The following is a 19,512-nucleotide window of genomic DNA, read 5'->3' on the forward strand; positions in this document are numbered from 1 at the left end:
GTTCGTGGGCTTATGCTGTGTTTGGGCACTTGGTTTTGACAGGTTTGATTAGTGTGTCTGTGTATTGTTCTTTCCACACAGCATCTTCTTTCTTGGTATACATGTCAGTAGGTGTTCTTTGGTTCAATCATCTGTGTGGTCTGTGATTGTAGTCTTTGAGTAGTAGTCTTATAGTACATCCAGGTAGTGATACGTTTTCTTGTACGTCAAGTATCTATACATAGCAGTCTTGATAATAGGAAATCGCTCGATCAGCTTAAGATGTTTTTTTATCATTCTGAGTCACATAATAAGTGACATCCTTCCGTTTCAGATATCATTTCACTTTATTGTTATAAATTTCGATCCTTAAGTCGACGTTAAATTCTTAAGTTATTGTAGCACATATCTTGACGTGACGTCATGGAATCATTAAAGGCCACATTCCATCCCATTGTTCGCTAAATCAACCTTCCTCTAATATGGGACTGACTGCAATGCATCCCAATGCGACCTTCTGTCAGATTGTTTTAAAAGCTTTTTTATACAAACACAATCAACTATATGTTTTTGACACCTTAACAATATGTTCTTGAGTATCATGTTTTAATATTTAATTCACAGCTGCTGTACATGGCTTTCGTGCTGTATGCACCCTCACTGGCGCTCTATTCAGGTGAGATTTTCAGCTTCTGGCTTGTAAATAAATCAGCAATTCTTGTTCTAACCCAAATCCTCATAGGTTACTCTCTACACTGTATATAGACATCTTACCACTATGATATACATGACCTGTTTTCACTCTTGCTTTTGCATAAATCCATGGACTATTGCAATACAATATTTCTGCTTTCATTCATCGGAATGTAAGTTTATTTGTTTGTTTATTGTTTAACCGCACTCAGCTATATGACAGCGGGGTGTAAATAATCGAGTCTGCACCAGACAATCCAGTAATTATCATCATGAGCATCGATCTACGTATTTGGGACACGATGACATGCATCAACCAAGTCAGCGAGCCTGACCACCCGCTCCCGGTAGTCACCCCTTATGACAAGCATAGTCATCTTTTACAGCAAGCATGGGTTGATGAAGACCTAGTCTTACCTTATGTTCACGGGTTGGAAAGTAAGTACTCTAGATTATTCGTATGTCAATCTAGTCCTCGTTAAGAGCTGTGTACAGGTAAGGGTGCGTCGCACTACAACAGGTTGCTGCTTGATGTTGTGAACATCAAGCAACTTATGTAAATCGGGATGTTTTAGCGTTTGTCTATAGACATTAGACCATGCATATTTATCGCGTACATCGCCTTTTACACAATAAACAGTCATGTTCAAGGTCATAGCCTGAAGAAAAATTGATGAAAATCTTTTGATATCAGAAGTAGGTCATTGTAACCTGTCACAGCGCGAAGTAATAACACAACCGAAAAATAGATTTAGAATAAATGTATTAGATAAATATTGTAATGTTGGGAGATTTAATGGTTGATTTATATTTAGTGTTACGATATGGAAATGCGTATTTTAATATTAGCGGTATGCGAGGACGAGTTATGTCCCTTCGAACGGAAGTGGGGAGGAGCACATGTTATGATTTGACGAATGTGATGTGGTGAAATGTGCGGGATTTGCGAAAACGATTTGCGTTACACATTGAACTTGTCAAGTGAAAGTGTATGTTTGCGATGATGTGTTATGCTTGCCTGAATCCTAACAATGATTTTTATGTGGCCAACGATGACGGGTCTCAGTAATAAATCCTTTAAAAGTCATGAAGTGTGTTGCATCTCATGGTTACATCACGAAGAGCATGGAACATCAACCAGATGGTTGGAATAAGCTAAAACCACCAAATCAAGAACTGTTACAAATATTCTAATAAATAACAGCTTACGTATTCACACCCATTCAACAAGCTTCACCCTATCACCCTTCACACACTTGACACTCACTCTGTCACTCTGACATACACTTTCAAAATTCTTGAGGGTACTTAACGGTACTGTCTAATATACTAATACTATAGACCCGTGAAAATCCTTGGTAGAATATGTCTTCAGCAACCCATGGGTCAGCAAAGACAGAGATCAAAACCCCCACCACATTGGCTGGAGATGCTCGTGAAGCTTATGTGTCCATCTCTGGATTTAACTGCACAGCTCTATTGGACACTGGTTCAAAGGTGTCTACTATCTGTCAGGATTTTAAGAGGAATAACTTGTCTCACATTCCTATGTCAACTACTGATGAGGTATTACACATTGAGTGTGCTGATGCAAATATGCTTCTGTACTTAGGTGTTATACAAGTAGATACTTTTGCTCCAGGGTTACAAGAGGAGGACAGTTTGCCAGGTTTACTTCTAGTTGTTCCCACAAGTAGTGGTTCATGTACTTAAATGGACACCTCTTATTGATAGATGTGGACCAACCTTCCTGCAGGAGTCAAGCATCCACACTCTATAGTATCTTACTTTTTGCAACATGGTGTTATCGGAGAGAAAACTTTTAAAGACAAACTGGACTTGTTAAGAGTGCTGAGACCATGAATATCATCCAGGAATATATTGACAAGGAGAAGCATTATTCTATGACAACCATTACCTTCATCCATATAAGGAATCGATGTTGCCAGACATAGTTGAAGTCAATCTTCCCAATGCAACTACATGGACGGTGGTTGTTCCACCAAAGGCAATACTCTGCGAGGTTCAAACAGTTATGATAGCAGACGATGATCTCTGTCACCCATCTTGTGAAGTCACATCCATACTGGAGAAAGTTGAATTGGATGAGTCACTGATTGAGGAATAACGCTTGGAGTACAGTTGATATCAGGATGTCCAGATGTTCCTCTCATAATGACTTGAATTTGGGTCATTCAACAGCTGTTAAGCATAGGAGAGTTTCCATTTGCTGCATTTATATCAATGATCTGATTATTTCGCATGATGGAATAACAAATTGAAAGACTTACCAGGGTTTTCCTGAGATTCAGAGAAATGAAATCTGAAATGAAATCCCGACAAGTGCTCATTTTTCAAGAGAAAAGTGACGTATGTTGGATATTTCATATCTGAGGAAGGAGTAGAACCTGATCCGAGCAAGATCGAAGTTAGCAGAAATTAGAAGACGCCAACTTCCCCAGTTCTTAGGATTCACATGTTACTATAGGCTATTCGTTCCCATATTTGCTATGGTTTCCAAGCCTTTAACCCACATAATGCCAAGTTCAAATGAAAAGGGCAAACTGTTAAATGTAAAGGAGTTTATCTGGGAACCGGAACATTGCAAAGCCTTTGAGGAATTGAAGGATAAATTTAACTACCGATACTAGGGTTTCCTGACTATTCCTTGCCTTTTGAACTTTTGAACACAGATGCCAGTCAACTAGCAGAAGGAGCAGTACTCTATCAGAAGCAGAACGATAAACTGAGAGTGATCGCCTATGCAAGCAGAGTGCTCTGAAGATAATTATCCAACACACAAGCAAGAATTTCTTGCACTCAAGTGGGCCATCACCGACAAATTTCATGATTATCTGTATGGTCATTCATTGCAGTATACACAGACAATAATCCCTGGACAAATTTCTTGACTTCCGTCAAATTAGACGCCACTGTAGCCAGATGTTTGGCATCTCTCGCTGCAAACCACATCAACATCAATTATAGACCAGGAAAAGCAAATATTGATGTGGATGTTGTATCTAGACTGCCCAGATCTGCAACTCAGGATACTGTTGATGAAAGACAGGAGATCAAAGAGTATTCTATCAGAGCTGTAATCTGTAATTCGCTATCATGAATAAACCTTGTGGAACGTCTCAGTGTGTCAAGTGATTCTGTGACATGACATGACATGAGCAGCATCGACTGGAAGAAAGCAAAACCTGCTGATCCAATTCTTGAAGTCCTGATAAAATTTGTTACTGAGAAAAGACCAACCCCAGCCTATGCCTTGTATACCAAAGTCGAAGTCTGTGAGTGATAAAACCAAAGCTGACCTCATGCCTATTGATAAAGTCCCTTTCTTGAGTATACAGACTCAGCTGCTTATGGATTACCCACAGTATCCATTGATGTTGCAGCTGAGCTGGAAGTCATGGCGGAAGTTCAACAAGGTGGTGACGATCATCTAGAAGTTGAAAGACCAGTAATTTGATTAAGATGTGGAGGGAATAGAAGAGACATGATCTCAGATGACTGTCTCGGAAACTGCTGTTGAAGGAGAAACGGAGATTGATGGACACAAAGTGTCAGAAACTAAAGCACAGGCACCTCTAGTAGAAAGAGAAGATATGAAAGAGACTGAAGTGGCATCAGAAGATCCGGAAGTTCAAGAGCAACCTTTACCTCGTCGAGCTGCCAGGGACAAAGACTGATCGGATGATAAGTAGGCAATATGTAATGTTACAAACAATAGGTGGATGGAAAAAGCTCAATTTCTAGAATCATTAGCGTCCAGAGGTGTGTTCACGATTCTTCCAGATAAACGTTCTGATGCTCTCCTTACAGTCATAACTGAGCCTTAAGTATGATACAAAATGTTTGCTATTTCTAGCACAGATTCACAACATGACGAGCACGTGATATATGAACAGAGGGGAATGAATAGCAATGACGTTTTCACGTTGTATTCTGTTTTATTTAAAAATCCAATAAACAGTTATGCAAAAACATTTCATGTTCGTGTTATACAGTTTTGATTGCAACAGTATTATTCATGATATTCCCTTTACCTGTTCCTCGCCTAGACCAGGTTAATTAATATGAATATCACGTGCCTTTCATGTTAGTGGGAATCTTAGTTATAATAATGAGGATTTTGATTGGCTGATTGATCGTCTGCTTCGGTGAAATTGTACCTTGTAGTGAGTACAATGTGAGGTTGGAAACAAGAGAGTGGAAACCAGGTATAAGGTATCAGTTTGCCGTCTTACTGAGATGACAGAGCCGCATTGTCTTATAGACGGGGTAATAATAGTCTTCTTCTATGTCTCGTAAATAAACAGCCTCACGCGTGTTTTCTCGGCGTTATCTGCTGTTACATGACAAAGGTCTGTTTTGGGTTAGATAAGTGTGAATGTGGTGTACATTTTTAGAGAAATGATAATGTGACAGGCATTTTGAGTGTGTGATATTGTCAGTTTTAGTTCATGTATATGTTGTTTAATAAATAAGCTTTAATTAGCTTTCAGTCTTTGTTTGTGGTTTGCTCCAATATATGGTAGTCTGTGTTATAATGATGGATGTTTTGGGACAATACGAGTAGAGACACTGTGCATGTAGTAAGCCACTAAAAATTCTCTTTTGATCAAGTATATATTATTACAACTGTTGAAACCAACTGAACCAAACATCACTAGACAACACAATTAACACATAACATTTATTTGTTGAGAAAACAAATTTAGTTTTAGCCCTGTGCTAATTGTTTGGCACAGTAACAACACAGTGAACATTTGTTTGACAATGGTAAACGTCAATCTATACCTGGTACATTTTACACAAGAATAACTGTTTCATGATTTTTTTCTTGATAAATATGAATTTTATTTAGGAATCTCAGGACAGTGTTTAACACTAGATTGTGTTTCCTACTCTTTTGTGTTCACATGAGATTGATCGTCTTCACTCTGTATATATTCCTCGATTTCTTTGCTGATGTCAAGACCATTTGGACTAACCACGGGCTCATATTGATTTGGACGAATATGTGTTAAGTTATTGAGCGAAAGTTAAACGTTTTCATTGATGTTTTTTTCTGGTGATGCCTTGTCTGACGCAAGGGGGGCTAAGAATAAAAACTGAGTACAAACTGAACCATTTGCCATGGTTGTAATAAAACGCTCTGAGCATGCTTTAGGGTGTGGATTTGGCGCATTACTAATATGTAAATGGTTATTTACGTTATAAACATTTACATATTCGACTTTAAAATGACCTTCTGAATTTAGCTGATTTTGTGAGTGTATAATCAGTTGCAAGTTAAAGTCATCGTCATTCATTCGGGCAATTTTTTTGAAAATGAAATGAAATGATATAGGTTTAGTTGGTAGTTAAAATATTCCACAATGTTTTTGATTATGACCTTGATTTGCGTTTGGTAAATGTTCTTAAATTCTCTCAAAATAATGTCTTTACACTGTAAACATACATGATCAGAAGATCGATCCAGATGATCCCCGAAGTGATAAATGGGTTGAATTCTGGTGAGCGAGCTGGCCATGGAAGAAGGACGACGATGTCCGCAGCCAAGGACTCCAGGACGACACCTGCATCATGTGGTCTAGCTGTGGTCTAGCACTGTCATGCTGTGAGGGTGGTCCCTGTTCCTGTTGACAAAGGAATGGTAATACCCAGGGTTGGAGCACGTCATCCCTGTAGATCTGGCCACAGATGAGGACAAGTCCCGTCCATTTGGTTGCCACAATTTCCTCCCAAAACCATCACCCATGGATACATTTCCTGAATCGGGCCATTGGAGAGATCTGATTTTAATGAAATTGAATGAAATTACTCTCAAGGGCTAGAGAACTTCTATACTAAGTCAGAGGCCCGAGCATTTGTCGTGGCGAATTGATAATAACAATATGAAGATAAATGTCAATGCCCTGGGTAATCAAGAAAGGTTAGAAATACATTTCCCATATTTATATCGTGTGTTCGGAGGTACATGGTGCAGCCGTGAACTTCCTCAGTTGCCCCGTTGGTATCTTATTGAATTCGAGTTGAAATCATACCTCTTTAGACAAAAACAGTTTGAGTGTGGCTTGAAATTTGTTTCAGTGACTGGATTTGACCTGTGGCTGTCCATCTCAACTGTAGGGATCATAGTGACCCTCTACACAGCTCTGGTAGGACCTAGTTAGTGAATTTGTTGGTATATTCATGATGTGTGTAAAATGTGGAGAACCAGATGTTCAGTGAGAACAGTTCGTCTGAAAAAAACGTCTCCCAGCGAGAACGTAGTCCAAACTTCATGGCCTTGTATGCCTACGTTCCTCAATCACATGGCATGTGCTTAGTTGATTTGTCTGACTGTCTGTACGTCTGGCATGTGCTTGTTCACAAAACGAAATGAGTCTGTGTAAACCCATGGACGCCAAATGATATGAAGCAAAGTGTAGCACAGATGGTACATCCTACACGAACAATATTATCGATTTAATCTGATCGCTGATTGGCCTGCACATTTTGCTGTTTTTTCTCTGGGTAGAGCCTCGTCATGGCTTGTACAGTTGGTTTAAAATAGCGGCTGTATCGCAAAGTGGCCCCATGCATTCACGGATGATGAACGAACGTAGTGTGTGCAACAAAAACCGCAGTAATTGACGTTGGGTGAATGGAAATCGGTTTTCTTAATATATATATAAAAAAATTCTCATTAATAAAGGAAATTGCATTATACCGACAGTTTCAATTGTACGATCCCCTACCAATTCAGATACTATATTTTTACAAATCGAAAATTGATTAAATTCTGCCATTCCCACAGAATATTTGTGGTGACTTTATTTTTATTTGGGATATACACATTTGCTCACCTATTTGCAAACACCTTATAACATCACTATTTAATAATGATTTAAAACCGCATGATCATGGTATGGTAGTAATCGTACAATGGTCTCTTATTAGATGTCTTATGATCATGGAAAGAGTTTTGTCGCTTATATTTCCAGGGTGGCATGAAGACGGTGCTATGGACAGACAGTTTGCAGACGGTTGTCATCATTGTTGGCCTGGTGTCTCTGCTAGTTCAGGGGTCGCTGGCAGTTGGGGGATTACCGAATGCATGGAGAATTGCTGAAGAGAGGGGACGGTTACGGTTCTTTGAGTGAGTAGATTCTTGTTACTGGAACCTTCGGAAGAGACGACGAGAACCGCATTGTGACCATCAAGAATGCCTGAAGAACCCGAAACAAATGTAACATGGTGAAAAGACTTCTTTGCTTTCAAATTCGGAAATATCGTTAACACACATGCGCATTCATGCGGTTGGTTTCTTGTTTAACGCCGAACTCAACAATATTCCAGCTATATGACGGCGGCCTGTATAAATAATCGAGTCTGGACCAGACAATACAGTAATTGACATCATGAGCATCAATCCACGCAATTGGGATCGATGACATGCATCAACCAAGTCAGCGATCCTGACCACCCGATCCCGTTAGTCGCCTTTTACGACAAGCATAGTCGCCTTTTACGGCAAGCAAGTTTGCTAAAGACCTATTCTACCCCGGATCTTCAAGGGTCCTGTTTCTGGTGACATTCAGGCATAGCTCTTTTCTTGACAATAACATATTTCATCGATTCCTAGTTCTTTCCATGACATTTTTACCGTATCATTTCTATCAGTAGTTAGATTATGAGACATAAAGAAAGGGTTAAAGTGTATGTTCTGACCACAATTCAGGTTAATCTTATTTTGTTATCACTGTATAAAATAATTATTATGCATGTTTATAATCCTTCTAGTTTTGATCCCAACCCGGGGTTGCGTCACTCGGTGTGGTCGGTTGTTTGTGGGGGCGGGATCATGTGGATGTCCCAGCTAGGTGTCAACCAGACTCAGGTACAGAGACTAATGTCCTGCCCGACCCTCAGGAAGGCAAAAACGTGAGTATCTCAATCAATGGGTTACCGTAAACTCAGATAATATTAGGCAAGGCAAAACGGTGGTTAAAACTCCTACCTCTTGAGGTCCCGAGACAGAAGGGCCTTCAGCAACCCGTTTGCCGTAAAAGGCGACTATGCTTGTCGTAGGAGGCGACTATGCTTGCCGTAAAAGGCGACTATGCTTGTCGTAAGAGGCGACTATGCTTGCCGTAAAAGGCGACTATGCTTGTCGTAAGAGGCGATTATGCTTGCCGTAAAAGGCGACTATGCTTGTCGTAAGAGGCGATTATGCTTGCCGTAAAAGCCGACTATGCTTGTCGTAAGAGGCGACTATGCTTGTCGTAAGAGGTGACTAACGGGATCAGGTGGTCAGGCTAGCTGACTTGGTTGATGGATGTCATCGTGTCCCAATTACGTGGATCGATGCTCGTGGTGTTGAACACTGGATTGTCTAGTCCAGACTCGATTAATTACAGACAGCCGTCATATGGCTGAAATAGTGCGGCGTTGATAAACAAACCAGCTATAGATCATGTTTTCTATGTTATAAATTTATCCTAATATATTGTACACTTCAGGGCGCTGTGGCTGAGCTCTATAGGCCTGGTAGTAATTGTGACGTTCTGCACACTAATAGGGGTGGTTCTTCACGCTTTCTACAGAGACTGTGACCCGCTTAAATTCCAGAATCTCATTACTAGTTCCGATGAGGTGAGCTCTATAACACAATGGCTTTTTTTCCGTGTACGAATGACGGTATTATATCCTATAAATCTTCAGTTCTCGTTTCAAATGGTCATCTAGCGCTACTACTGTAACTCGCATTCATTTACACAGTTTTAGTCCTAGCGCCAAGATCGCTGTATGAAACGGACCCAAATATAAGGCAATATATGCACTGAAAACCAATTGCGGATATGTACAAAACTATACAAAACAAGAAAAACAAAACGGATTCTGGCGTTATAACCCTCTGCAAAGTTTTGTGTCAAAGTAGTCAGATATTTAGGCAATGATATTAAGGTTAACTATATAATGTACGCCAGGGGCACGGGTGTCCTAGTCGTCTAAGGCGCCGCGATTCGCTGTGCAGAGTTGCGTCCCTTGGGCACGCCAGAAACCTATGATTGTGGTTTCGAATCCCGGTTCGTCCCCGATTATGTTTCTAGGTTTGTCATCACCATACTCGTTGGTTTCACCGAAGTGGTAAACGTCTGAGACCTGCATCACTTCGGGCTTTCCTCCCACATTAAGCTGACACGCCGTGATATCAGAAACTAACCACACAAGATTAACGAATGATCAACGAAAATATATTGAAATTGACACAGGATAAGGTTTGCAGTCATAAAAAGGCAATACAGTCGGTAAAAAATATGCGAGAACAGCAATAAATAACAAGCCTTATTAGATAAGTGTACTTACAAATGTCCTGGTATTGGCAGTGGTGGTTCTTTCACGTAAGCGAGTGAGTGAGTGAGTGAGTGAGTTGGGTTTAACGCCACTTTTAACAGTATTCCAGTTATTTCACGGCGTGTCAGCTTAATTTGGGAGGCAAGCCCGAAGTGATGCAGGTCTCAGACGTTTACCACTTCGGTGAAACCCACGAGCACGGGTATGGTGCTGACAAATCTAGAAACATAATCGGGGCGAACCGAGATTCGAACCCACAATCATAGGTTTCTGGCAACTCTGCACAGCGAATCGCTGCGCCTTATACGACTGGGCCACCCGTGCCTCCCTTCACGTAAGTGACATATCCGTATGAATCTGTCATGTGCGCTAGTAGTGATACGTGGTCGACTGGATCTGGGAAGGTCACGTGTTGTGCCGTGTGTCTGCTAACGGTTCCTAAGCCTTGAAATGGTGCTTGGTGCACCGTGGAAAAACCTGGCTACAGTTGAAGAAGATTCTCCTGGTTGCAGTCGGGTGATGGCGCGGTTACGTTGGGCTTCCAGCAGTCGTGGCATGTTTCCGCTGTTCACTTGCTGTAAGATTGTGATCGCATGCAAATGAAAACCCATCGCGTTTATAGCCCAACAAGTGATGTTGCACGTGCATTTCATGTTGGTGTGTTTCGGCGCCAGACTCACGTGGTTGTGTTTTCACCAAATTTCTGTAGTACCTAATTCTTTCCACACAATTCAATCCCAATCATGCAGAAATGACCAATTCATTTTTTATATTAATTTTGTATGGATCTCAGCAATGCTCTCAGATATTTACGATTTTGCTATTTTTGCGTTTCTTTTTTTGCAGAGTGTATATATTAATGTGTTTAATCATTAAGTATTTTACCATGTATATGTCGTCTCTCATAAGTCGCCGAACGTATGATCGTAGCGTTCCACCTGTACTGATATATTGCATGCCTTCCGATTTAAGATTGTAGGTACCTAAAATACATATACACGTTTGTCTGTATCTCTGTCCAAATGCCCAATAGATGATATCACTGTTTGATTCAGCTCCTTCCACTGTTTGCAATGGACATTTTTGTGAACACTCGAGTGCTTCCTGGCATCTTCCTGGCATGTATCTTTAGCGGGAGCCTGAGGTAAGGTTTCAGTCATCACAATGAAAATATGAACATATAAAACTCAGAGAATACAGAGTCTCGTTTATCCGACGAAACAAATTTCATCAATGGCATCATTTTCACTGCTTACCCTCACCTTATCATTTTTATTCAATGATCCATATATATAAACAAAGAGAAAAGTGAAGCACACTCTAATATATTTCATGATTGTTTGGTCCCGATATTTGTGACAGTCATGAAAGATATAATTAAGGGAAGAATTCTCGAGATGATGTAATCAGTCATGCGTGACGAAAACTCACGTGACATGTTTGGTATGCCCGTGCAGCATGCTTCTCTCGGGTATCTCTTAAAGCAGTATATCAAAACGTTACAATTGCTTTCTTAAGCTCGGTTTTAAACAGTTATTCCGTGACATTGTGTGACGATGGCACGATGGCGATTATCAAACGCCACAAGATGGCAAATGATCGGCATGCTTAACGCAGGAATGTCTTGTTATGCCATTGGTCGGAATTTGGGGTATCATCACACTGTCGTAAGCCGTTTAGTCGAGAAACATGCTCAGACCACTGATGGAAGAACGAGATTTTGGAGGCACTGGAACACGGCCTACATTCCCAGGAACATTAAATCGACTGTTGCATACGGCGGGGGCTCGGTAATGGTTTGGGGTGTATCTCTCATGCTTCCAGGTTGGATTTGGTCACCATAAGGGGCAACTTAACAGGGGCTCAGTCCATCCGGGACGTTTTGAGGCCAGTCGTCGTTCCTCATTTTGACAACCACCCTCTGGCTACTCGACCTCAGTACATGGATGACAATGCCAGGCCTCTTCGTTCGCATGCAGTCGTGGAATACATGACGGCCAATGCAATAACGACTCTACCCTGTCCAGCAACGAGCCCAGATATGAACCACCTTGAACATGTCTGGGATATTCTGGGGCGGTGCATACAGGCACGATATCCTCCTGTACAAGATTTACGCCAATTGGAAGCAGCATTGCATCAGGAGAGGTTGTTGTTGACCCATCAACAGATCCAACGTCTGACTGGAGGCATGAGACGTAGGGTGGAATGCGTCTTCCGGGCACGTGGAGGTTATACCCGCTACTGATCTGTTTCACGTGTCATGTCAAGTAGAGACGTTAAGGAACATTTTCACATGAAACATCAAACGTAACTCGTTTACTTAATCCTGCAGCTCCATTACTTTTGAGCGTTTAATTCTCGTTTGAAATAGTTAAGAGAAATGTCCTTAACCTTGCATTAATAAATGAAAGTCAAAGACGTTGCCAGTGCTGTTTATAAGTACAGAGATTCCACTGCGCAAATGAAAACGTTGCGTGTGTGTGTGTGGCAGGGGGTGGGCAGATTGTTGACTGTAGTTGGCATAATTATTACATGCTACTGAGCTTATGATCAACTGGGGGACGTCAGTCTACCAGCAGAAACATCGACCCAGTTCAAGTAAATATAACCTTAACGCCAGAGAATAACTAGTCTCAGTTACCCGCCGAAACATATTTCTTTGGCCGTTAACGGTAAAGTAGGGGTGAAAACATGTGAACGGATCATTGGAAATCATCGAATCTACAGATACAGTAAACTACGTTTATAACGAACACGCTTATAACGAACTGACGGATATAACGAGCCTTCTTTTAGTCCCGACCATTTGTTGTATTTATGCTGTATGTATGCTTATAACGAACTACGGTTATTACGAACTAAAATTAGTGGCCCCCTCGAGTTCGTTATAACCGTAGTCAACTGTAATAGGATTAAAAATATTCCAATAAAGACGTTATAATAGCCATGAGACTTAAGGACCAATCTTTCCCTTTTCCAGCACCCTGTCATCAGGTCTCAACGCCCTGGCAGCTGTCATTCTCGAAGATTACATCCGGGTTTTCTGCTGCACAAGAATCACGGACTTCCGGGCCACCGTTGTCTCCAAATGCCTTGGTAAGGCTCACTCTCCTACCCAGAGTTCCTTGAAGTCGGCAGACGCCATAGTGCCTCTGTCACGGTTCACGCCATGCGACAATTCGTCACATCTTTCACAGTCCATTCAAGATATTGCATGTGTTTTTCATCTGTTTCACTTTTTACAATTCTACACATTTAAATAAACATATGTCATAGAATGGTTAACTTTCACTGAGAATATATCCTAAAACGAAAAGTACTATTTCCATTTGCGTAGTTATCCTATGTTTACATTGGTTGTACGGCTCCACGTGCTGTCATCGAAGCCATACGGAAAGCTAGCGATACCGTCACTTTGATGTAAAGATATACCGTCATGCACCTCACTGTTGTAGTTATAGTACCATATCTATATAATTAGGCAAAACAATATGTAAAGCGCACCAAAGGGCTTGCATAAGGCCAGTATGTTCTGATTTCAGAATAAAACGAGCCTGTTTGCAAACGAGAGAAAAGTCTGGTCACGTGATATGCAAATTAGCCTGTGGCAGTGGTGTTATGCTACGTCACCAGTGCGCCGGAGTGTGAGTAAGGATGGTGACTTCTATTAACCCATGTAGTCCTAGTTCCGCCGCATGGAGACTGTTGACAAATGTCATCCTTTTCTTGTAGTCCTGCTGTGTGGGGCAGTGAGTTTAGCTGTCGCCTACCTCGTTTCATCCTTTGGAAATATTCTTCAGGTAAGGAAACAGATTGGTCCCTCCTAATCTTACCTGAAAGTCTAGAAAGAGGGATGAGGTGAAATGGGGTTTCACGTCGCGTCCAAAGATTATTTCACTCATTTAACATAGAGACATGCATACACGTGTGTGTGTGTGTGTGTGTGTGTGTGTGTGTGTATTTTAAGCTTTCTAAAAGTTTTAGGGCATTTCCATCGGATGTCCGGATAAATGTCGGTTTTATTTGTGCACTGAGATACCATGCCACAGTTTAATATGGTTCACCCACTCAGACACATTATGCTCATTACAAGCCGACCAGTCCTTGCTTTTATATTACCAAATGTGGCGAGAAGTTCACGGTGCTATCAAAGCGCCGACAGTGTTTTTTTGTTTGTTTGTTGTTTAACGCCGCACTCAGCAATATTCCAGCTATATGACGGCGGTCTGTAAGTAATCGAGTCTGGACCGGACAATCCAGTGATTGACATCATGAGCATCGATCCACGCAATTGGGATCGATGACATGCATCAACCAAGTCAGCGAGCCAGACCGCCCGATCCCGTTAGTCGCCTCTTACGACAAGCATAATCGCCTTTTACGGCAAGCATGGGTTGCTGAAGACATATTCTACCCCGGATCTTCACGGGTCGCGCCGACAGTGATGCTGTACTACGTCATAATAGTGTCTGCATTACACCGTGTGATCTCTATAGAGTCGTGGTCACTAACCTTTATTGAACGTGTTGGATAATAATAGCATTTACTTACTTTCAGATGTGCTACTCGATACAGAGCATCATGGATGGCCCACTGTTCGGACTCTTTGTCCTCGGAATGTTCTGTCCCTGCGCAAATTCTGTTGTACGTACAGGACGTGAGATATATACATATCGATTTATATAAATAATATCGCAAATCATCGAAAGTCAAATTGCATCACTTTGGTAGCCTTTGTCATCTGGCAGCACCCCTGGGGCAGTACTGGGAAGAGTTGGTGAGATTGTGAGATGCTTCAAGACGATCGAGTTTATCCCACAGATGTCCAATAGGATTGAACTAAGGGTGTTTCCAATAGGTTGGGAAAAGCAGAACCTGGGTGTTTGACATTCTAAACAAATCCAGGGCCACACAAGCTGTGGGGGGTCAAAGTCAAAAGAAGTTTATTGTACAAAAGGCCTCCGGCCCATATACAAGAAACAGTTAGGCATATAGATACAATCATAAATGTTACACATTGGGATATAAACGTTGTTTGATTAATTCATTTCTTTTGGCTAATGCATGCTTTATATAAAGAGAAAGATTTAATATATTTGATTCGTTCTTTGTCGTCAGCATAACTACAAAGGCGTTTATCGGTGACATTGCTGTTAAATAATCTTTTATATTTTTCTTTCGGAGATCATTGTAAAATGGACAGACTAACACAAAATGAATTTCATTTTCTATCTCTTGATTACACAATGGACAAATTCTTTTCATTTTTTTAAATGGACAATTTTCTTCCTTCTTTTACAAATAGGTCTAGCAAACCAAGTCGATATTTAATTAACTGTTTTCTTAAGTTTTCCGTAGTGATTACTGATAAATATATTTCTGGTTGAAGTAAAGTCTTGAAAGTTTTGTAATATTCATAACGTGAACTTTCCTCTAAAGTGGAGTGCCATTCTTGGTAGAACATATTTATAGACCGATTCCAAAATTCATTAAGAAACATATTAACATTTCCAACTGACTGGCATAGCCATATTAAACCAAAACCAAGCGAAAATAAAAGATTTCTTATATGCGATGTCCAAGTATTCTTTCCCATGTTATCTAAATGTAGAAGCGTGTTATAAGCTAAATTGGGGAGACGTTGTTCATGCATATGAAGGATTTTAAACCAGTATCTTAAACATCTGATCTGAATATATAATGGGTATCTACCACATTCACCATAAACCATGCAATTTGGTGTAGAAGATCCGACACAAAGAACCTTCTCTAAACAGTCATAACGCTTAAATTCCCATACTTCAGAACCATGCATTAAAATTGGTTGTATCTGGGTATCAAAAAGCTTAAAGAAGATATTAGGTGACATCGATCCAACTTTATGAGCAGTAGACATTACACTTATTAAAGCTTTCTTTGCACGCATTGTGTGTGAAAACCAGATTCCTAAATATGAGTAGTGATCTACTATATTGACTAACTGACCATCGAATGACCATCTCTCTTTCGACGCTATATATTGGACCGCCTTTTCTGAAGATCACAATTTAAGGTTTTTTCCAAATTTACTGATAATTTCCATTCTTTCGTGTATGTACTTAAAATATTTAATTGCCTTTGTATACCAACAACAGTATCTGACACTAGGATGACATCATTTGCGAAAAGTAACATTAATATTTCTATCAAATCTGGAAACATTTGGATACCATGTTTACCACTGGCAGCTATTTCGTAATATAATTCATTAATGAAAAATGAAAATAAGATCGGACTCAAAATACAGCCTTGTCTTAGGCCCAAAGGACAATCAAAGAAATCTGTTAAACTACCCTCACAACAAATACATGATCTCACATTAGAATGCATTGATTTGAAAATAGTAAACCTTTTTCCCATGTAAACCATTTTTCGTAGACATGTCCATAGCTTAAAGCGATTAACAGAATCAAAAGCCTTTTTAAAATCTAGAAATGCCACATACAGTATATGCTTACGTCGTGACAAGGTTTTTTGTATAAGTGCATAAAGTGTAAATACATGATTTACGGTTGAATAACTTTTTCTGAAGCCAGCTTGAAATTCAGGAATCTTATCACGCATGGTCGCACATTTAGAAATTCTATTGTTTAATATTGTAGTAAATACTTTTCCTAAAATGCTCTTTAATGAGCACCTGTCACCCTTTTTTATACAGGGGGATTATTATAGAACATGACCAATTCAAATAACTTATTGAAACATTTGCAAAGAAAAGGCATAACTTCAAACTTAGAACACTTCAACATTTCGATAACTACATCATCAGGACCAGATGCTTTTCCCTTCTTGAGGTGATTTATCGCATTTAATATTTCGTTTTCAACAATGGGTGAATCTAGCAGAACTTCATCAACATCCGTGTAGCATTCACTAAAATAATTTTGCATATCATCAATTGTCATATTGAATATTGCATCATTTGAAAAAAACTCCTTAAAATGACTAAGCCACTGCGACTTTGTTATGTTATCTGTAGCAGAAGAACTATTCTAAAGAGATCGTACTTGTTTCCAGAACCGATGAGGGTTGTTAATAGACTGTTTCAGTTAGTCTTGTCTATGTCTACGCATATCAAATTTGTATTTCCGAGAGCAACTTTTATATTTATTCCTACTTTCGCGATATTTCTCTTAGTCAAGACTAGTACGGGTTGTTCTAAATCTTCGTAGTGCTTTGCGGGCGTTACGCCTTGCAATTCTACATCCATAGTTAAAAGTTTTAGTTTTATCCATGTTCAGTTTTAATTCTTTTCACATACAAGCTGCTGAAGTTAGCATAATATCAACAAAGCCTTCAATTGCCCCCTCAATATTATTATCAAGTTTATCTAGAATTAACTGTTAAAATATGTTATACTTTCTTGTAGTTTGCTCAGAAAGTTGATCGAAAGTTCGTCATTCCATATTAGTTTCTTCTTAGTGACACTCTCATATTTTAATTTGGTATGTGTTTGATTCATATGAGGGAACTAACAAGTCAATTCCAAAGGTAAATGATCAGATTCTAGACGATCGCCAATATTCAACATCTTAATATAATCGAAGAAATCGGGGGAACATATAAAATAATCATTAACGCTCGCACCTTGGTTTCCACAATAGGTAAATTCTCCAAGGGTATCCCCATACACTCTCCCATTGACAATGAACAACTGAAATGTATACAACATATCTAGCAGCATCTGACCAAATTTATTAATAACGGTGTCATGGGATTTCCGATCTCAAACACATACGTTTTCATCTTCGGGGAATGGACAGTTACCATGAACAAAATCGTTTTGTATATCGACTAAGAGGATTGTTTTGTTGACCAATACGAGCATTCATATCTCCACACACTACACTGATAGAATCTTTAAGCTTCGACTGATTATTTAACATAAACTCTTCAAGATGATCAATACTACAGTTTGAGACCACATGGTTATAATACGGCGAGCCAGCTGGTGGTATGTATGTACATAGCAAGTTTACATTTTTGTCAATTGTAAGTAACACTTTTGATATGTTCAAGCACAGGAGATTATCTACATCTGATTTAATTAACTTACACAATTTACTGACGGATTGATGGACACATACACAAATACCACCTGACAGCCTTCTGTAGTCAGATAACTTTATTGCTGGACTATAATAAATATCATAACCAACTAACCAGTTATTATCAAAACCACAGTCCACAAAAGTTTCCACAAGACATGCTATTTTAAATTGTTGTAAGTATGATATAAATTCAGCATCATCAATTTTGTTTCGAAGTCAATAAATATTCCAACTTGGAAAGGTGAATGTTTCGCTTGGACAATCAACGTTTAACGTAACACCGGTGTTGATAGTGTTAGGATCTTGCGAAAAACTATCCGGGCCTCTGCCAATATCCTAGCTGATAGAAGCATGTGACACTGTTTTTCCATCCGGTCTTCTATGAAAAGATCGGCTTTCTCGTGCCGTGTCTGTAGTGCTAAACGTTGTTGATGTTGTTTCGATGGTGAGGGGTTTTGTCACCAAACGACCATCTTTGAAATACCCGGAAGTGTTGGTGCCCTTAAGTGCCTGAAGCTGTTGACGTTGACGTTGACGTTGACGTTGACGTTGATGTGACGTTAGGTCACTAGAAATTCCAAGTCCCCCTTCCTTGAATGTGGGTCTCGCTTTCAAGGTACGAACTTTGTCGTCAGACGAATGTAGCTAAGCAATCATTGGGGGAGGGCGATTTGCATTTACACGTTTAACACGAAAGTCTGTGCGCACGTATTTTGTCCAATGGTTGCCACGTTTTGAATTTAGCATGTTCATTAAGGACAGATAACACGGTATCTTGACATGCCATTGATTTTTCATCTCCTGCAGATGCCGGTATTCCGTGGATGAGGGTATTATCACGTCTGCTATAGGACTCAAGTCTATCTATTTCGTTATCAATTTTTGACATCTGATCAAACACAGTATCCACCTTGCCTGAAAGTGCATCAATGTCATAATACATCATATCATGGTTCTGTTTCATAGTGTTTAGATCACGCTGTAATTCTGTAACAGATTCCTCCAGTTTTTCACATTTAGAACTGATAGTGTGGATGTCGTTCTTTGGTTCTAGAATGCGCGTGTTTAAATCTGCTTTGGCGTTACGTATCTCAGATTTCATGCTTCCTATTTCTGCCAGTATTGATATGCCAAAACACACCAGTACTGCGGGCACCCTTCCAAAATAACTACATGCCACGAGCACTACAGTCTACAACAGAGTTAATGGTCCAGTTGGCAGCCAATTCCCTTCTTGCTCCCTTCATCCTCAGATGTACTAGTCTTAAAACATACACAAACAAATAAAAACAACAACTGAATACTAATAATATGATTATTATTTTCACATGTTAACATGTTAAACATGTCATGGATGTTTTTTTTTTTTTATATTAACATAAAACTAAGACTG

At 39.8% G+C, this 19,512-nt stretch overlaps 1 protein-coding gene across 1 annotated transcript in view; it reads left to right on the forward strand.

The window, feature by feature from the left end:
- Nucleotides 1–19,512, forward strand: part of LOC139475191 (sodium-coupled monocarboxylate transporter 2-like) — a 28,861-nt gene that overhangs the window by 5,527 nt on the left and 3,822 nt on the right. The window contains exons 3-11 of the mRNA XM_071258447.1: nt 604–655; nt 6,778–6,845; nt 7,674–7,828; nt 8,473–8,613; nt 9,192–9,324; nt 11,082–11,170; nt 13,010–13,125; nt 13,762–13,829; nt 14,587–14,673. Of these exons, the coding sequence (XP_071114548.1) occupies nt 604–655; nt 6,778–6,845; nt 7,674–7,828; nt 8,473–8,613; nt 9,192–9,324; nt 11,082–11,170; nt 13,010–13,125; nt 13,762–13,829; nt 14,587–14,673 (909 nt within the window). The remainder of the gene's footprint in view (nt 1–603; nt 656–6,777; nt 6,846–7,673; nt 7,829–8,472; nt 8,614–9,191; nt 9,325–11,081; nt 11,171–13,009; nt 13,126–13,761; nt 13,830–14,586; nt 14,674–19,512) is intronic.

Source organism: Haliotis cracherodii, unplaced genomic scaffold, assembly GCF_022045235.1.
Source record: "Haliotis cracherodii isolate W230 unplaced genomic scaffold, xgHalCrac1.p SCAF_3, whole genome shotgun sequence".
Taxonomy (NCBI): domain Eukaryota; kingdom Metazoa; phylum Mollusca; class Gastropoda; order Lepetellida; family Haliotidae; genus Haliotis; species Haliotis cracherodii.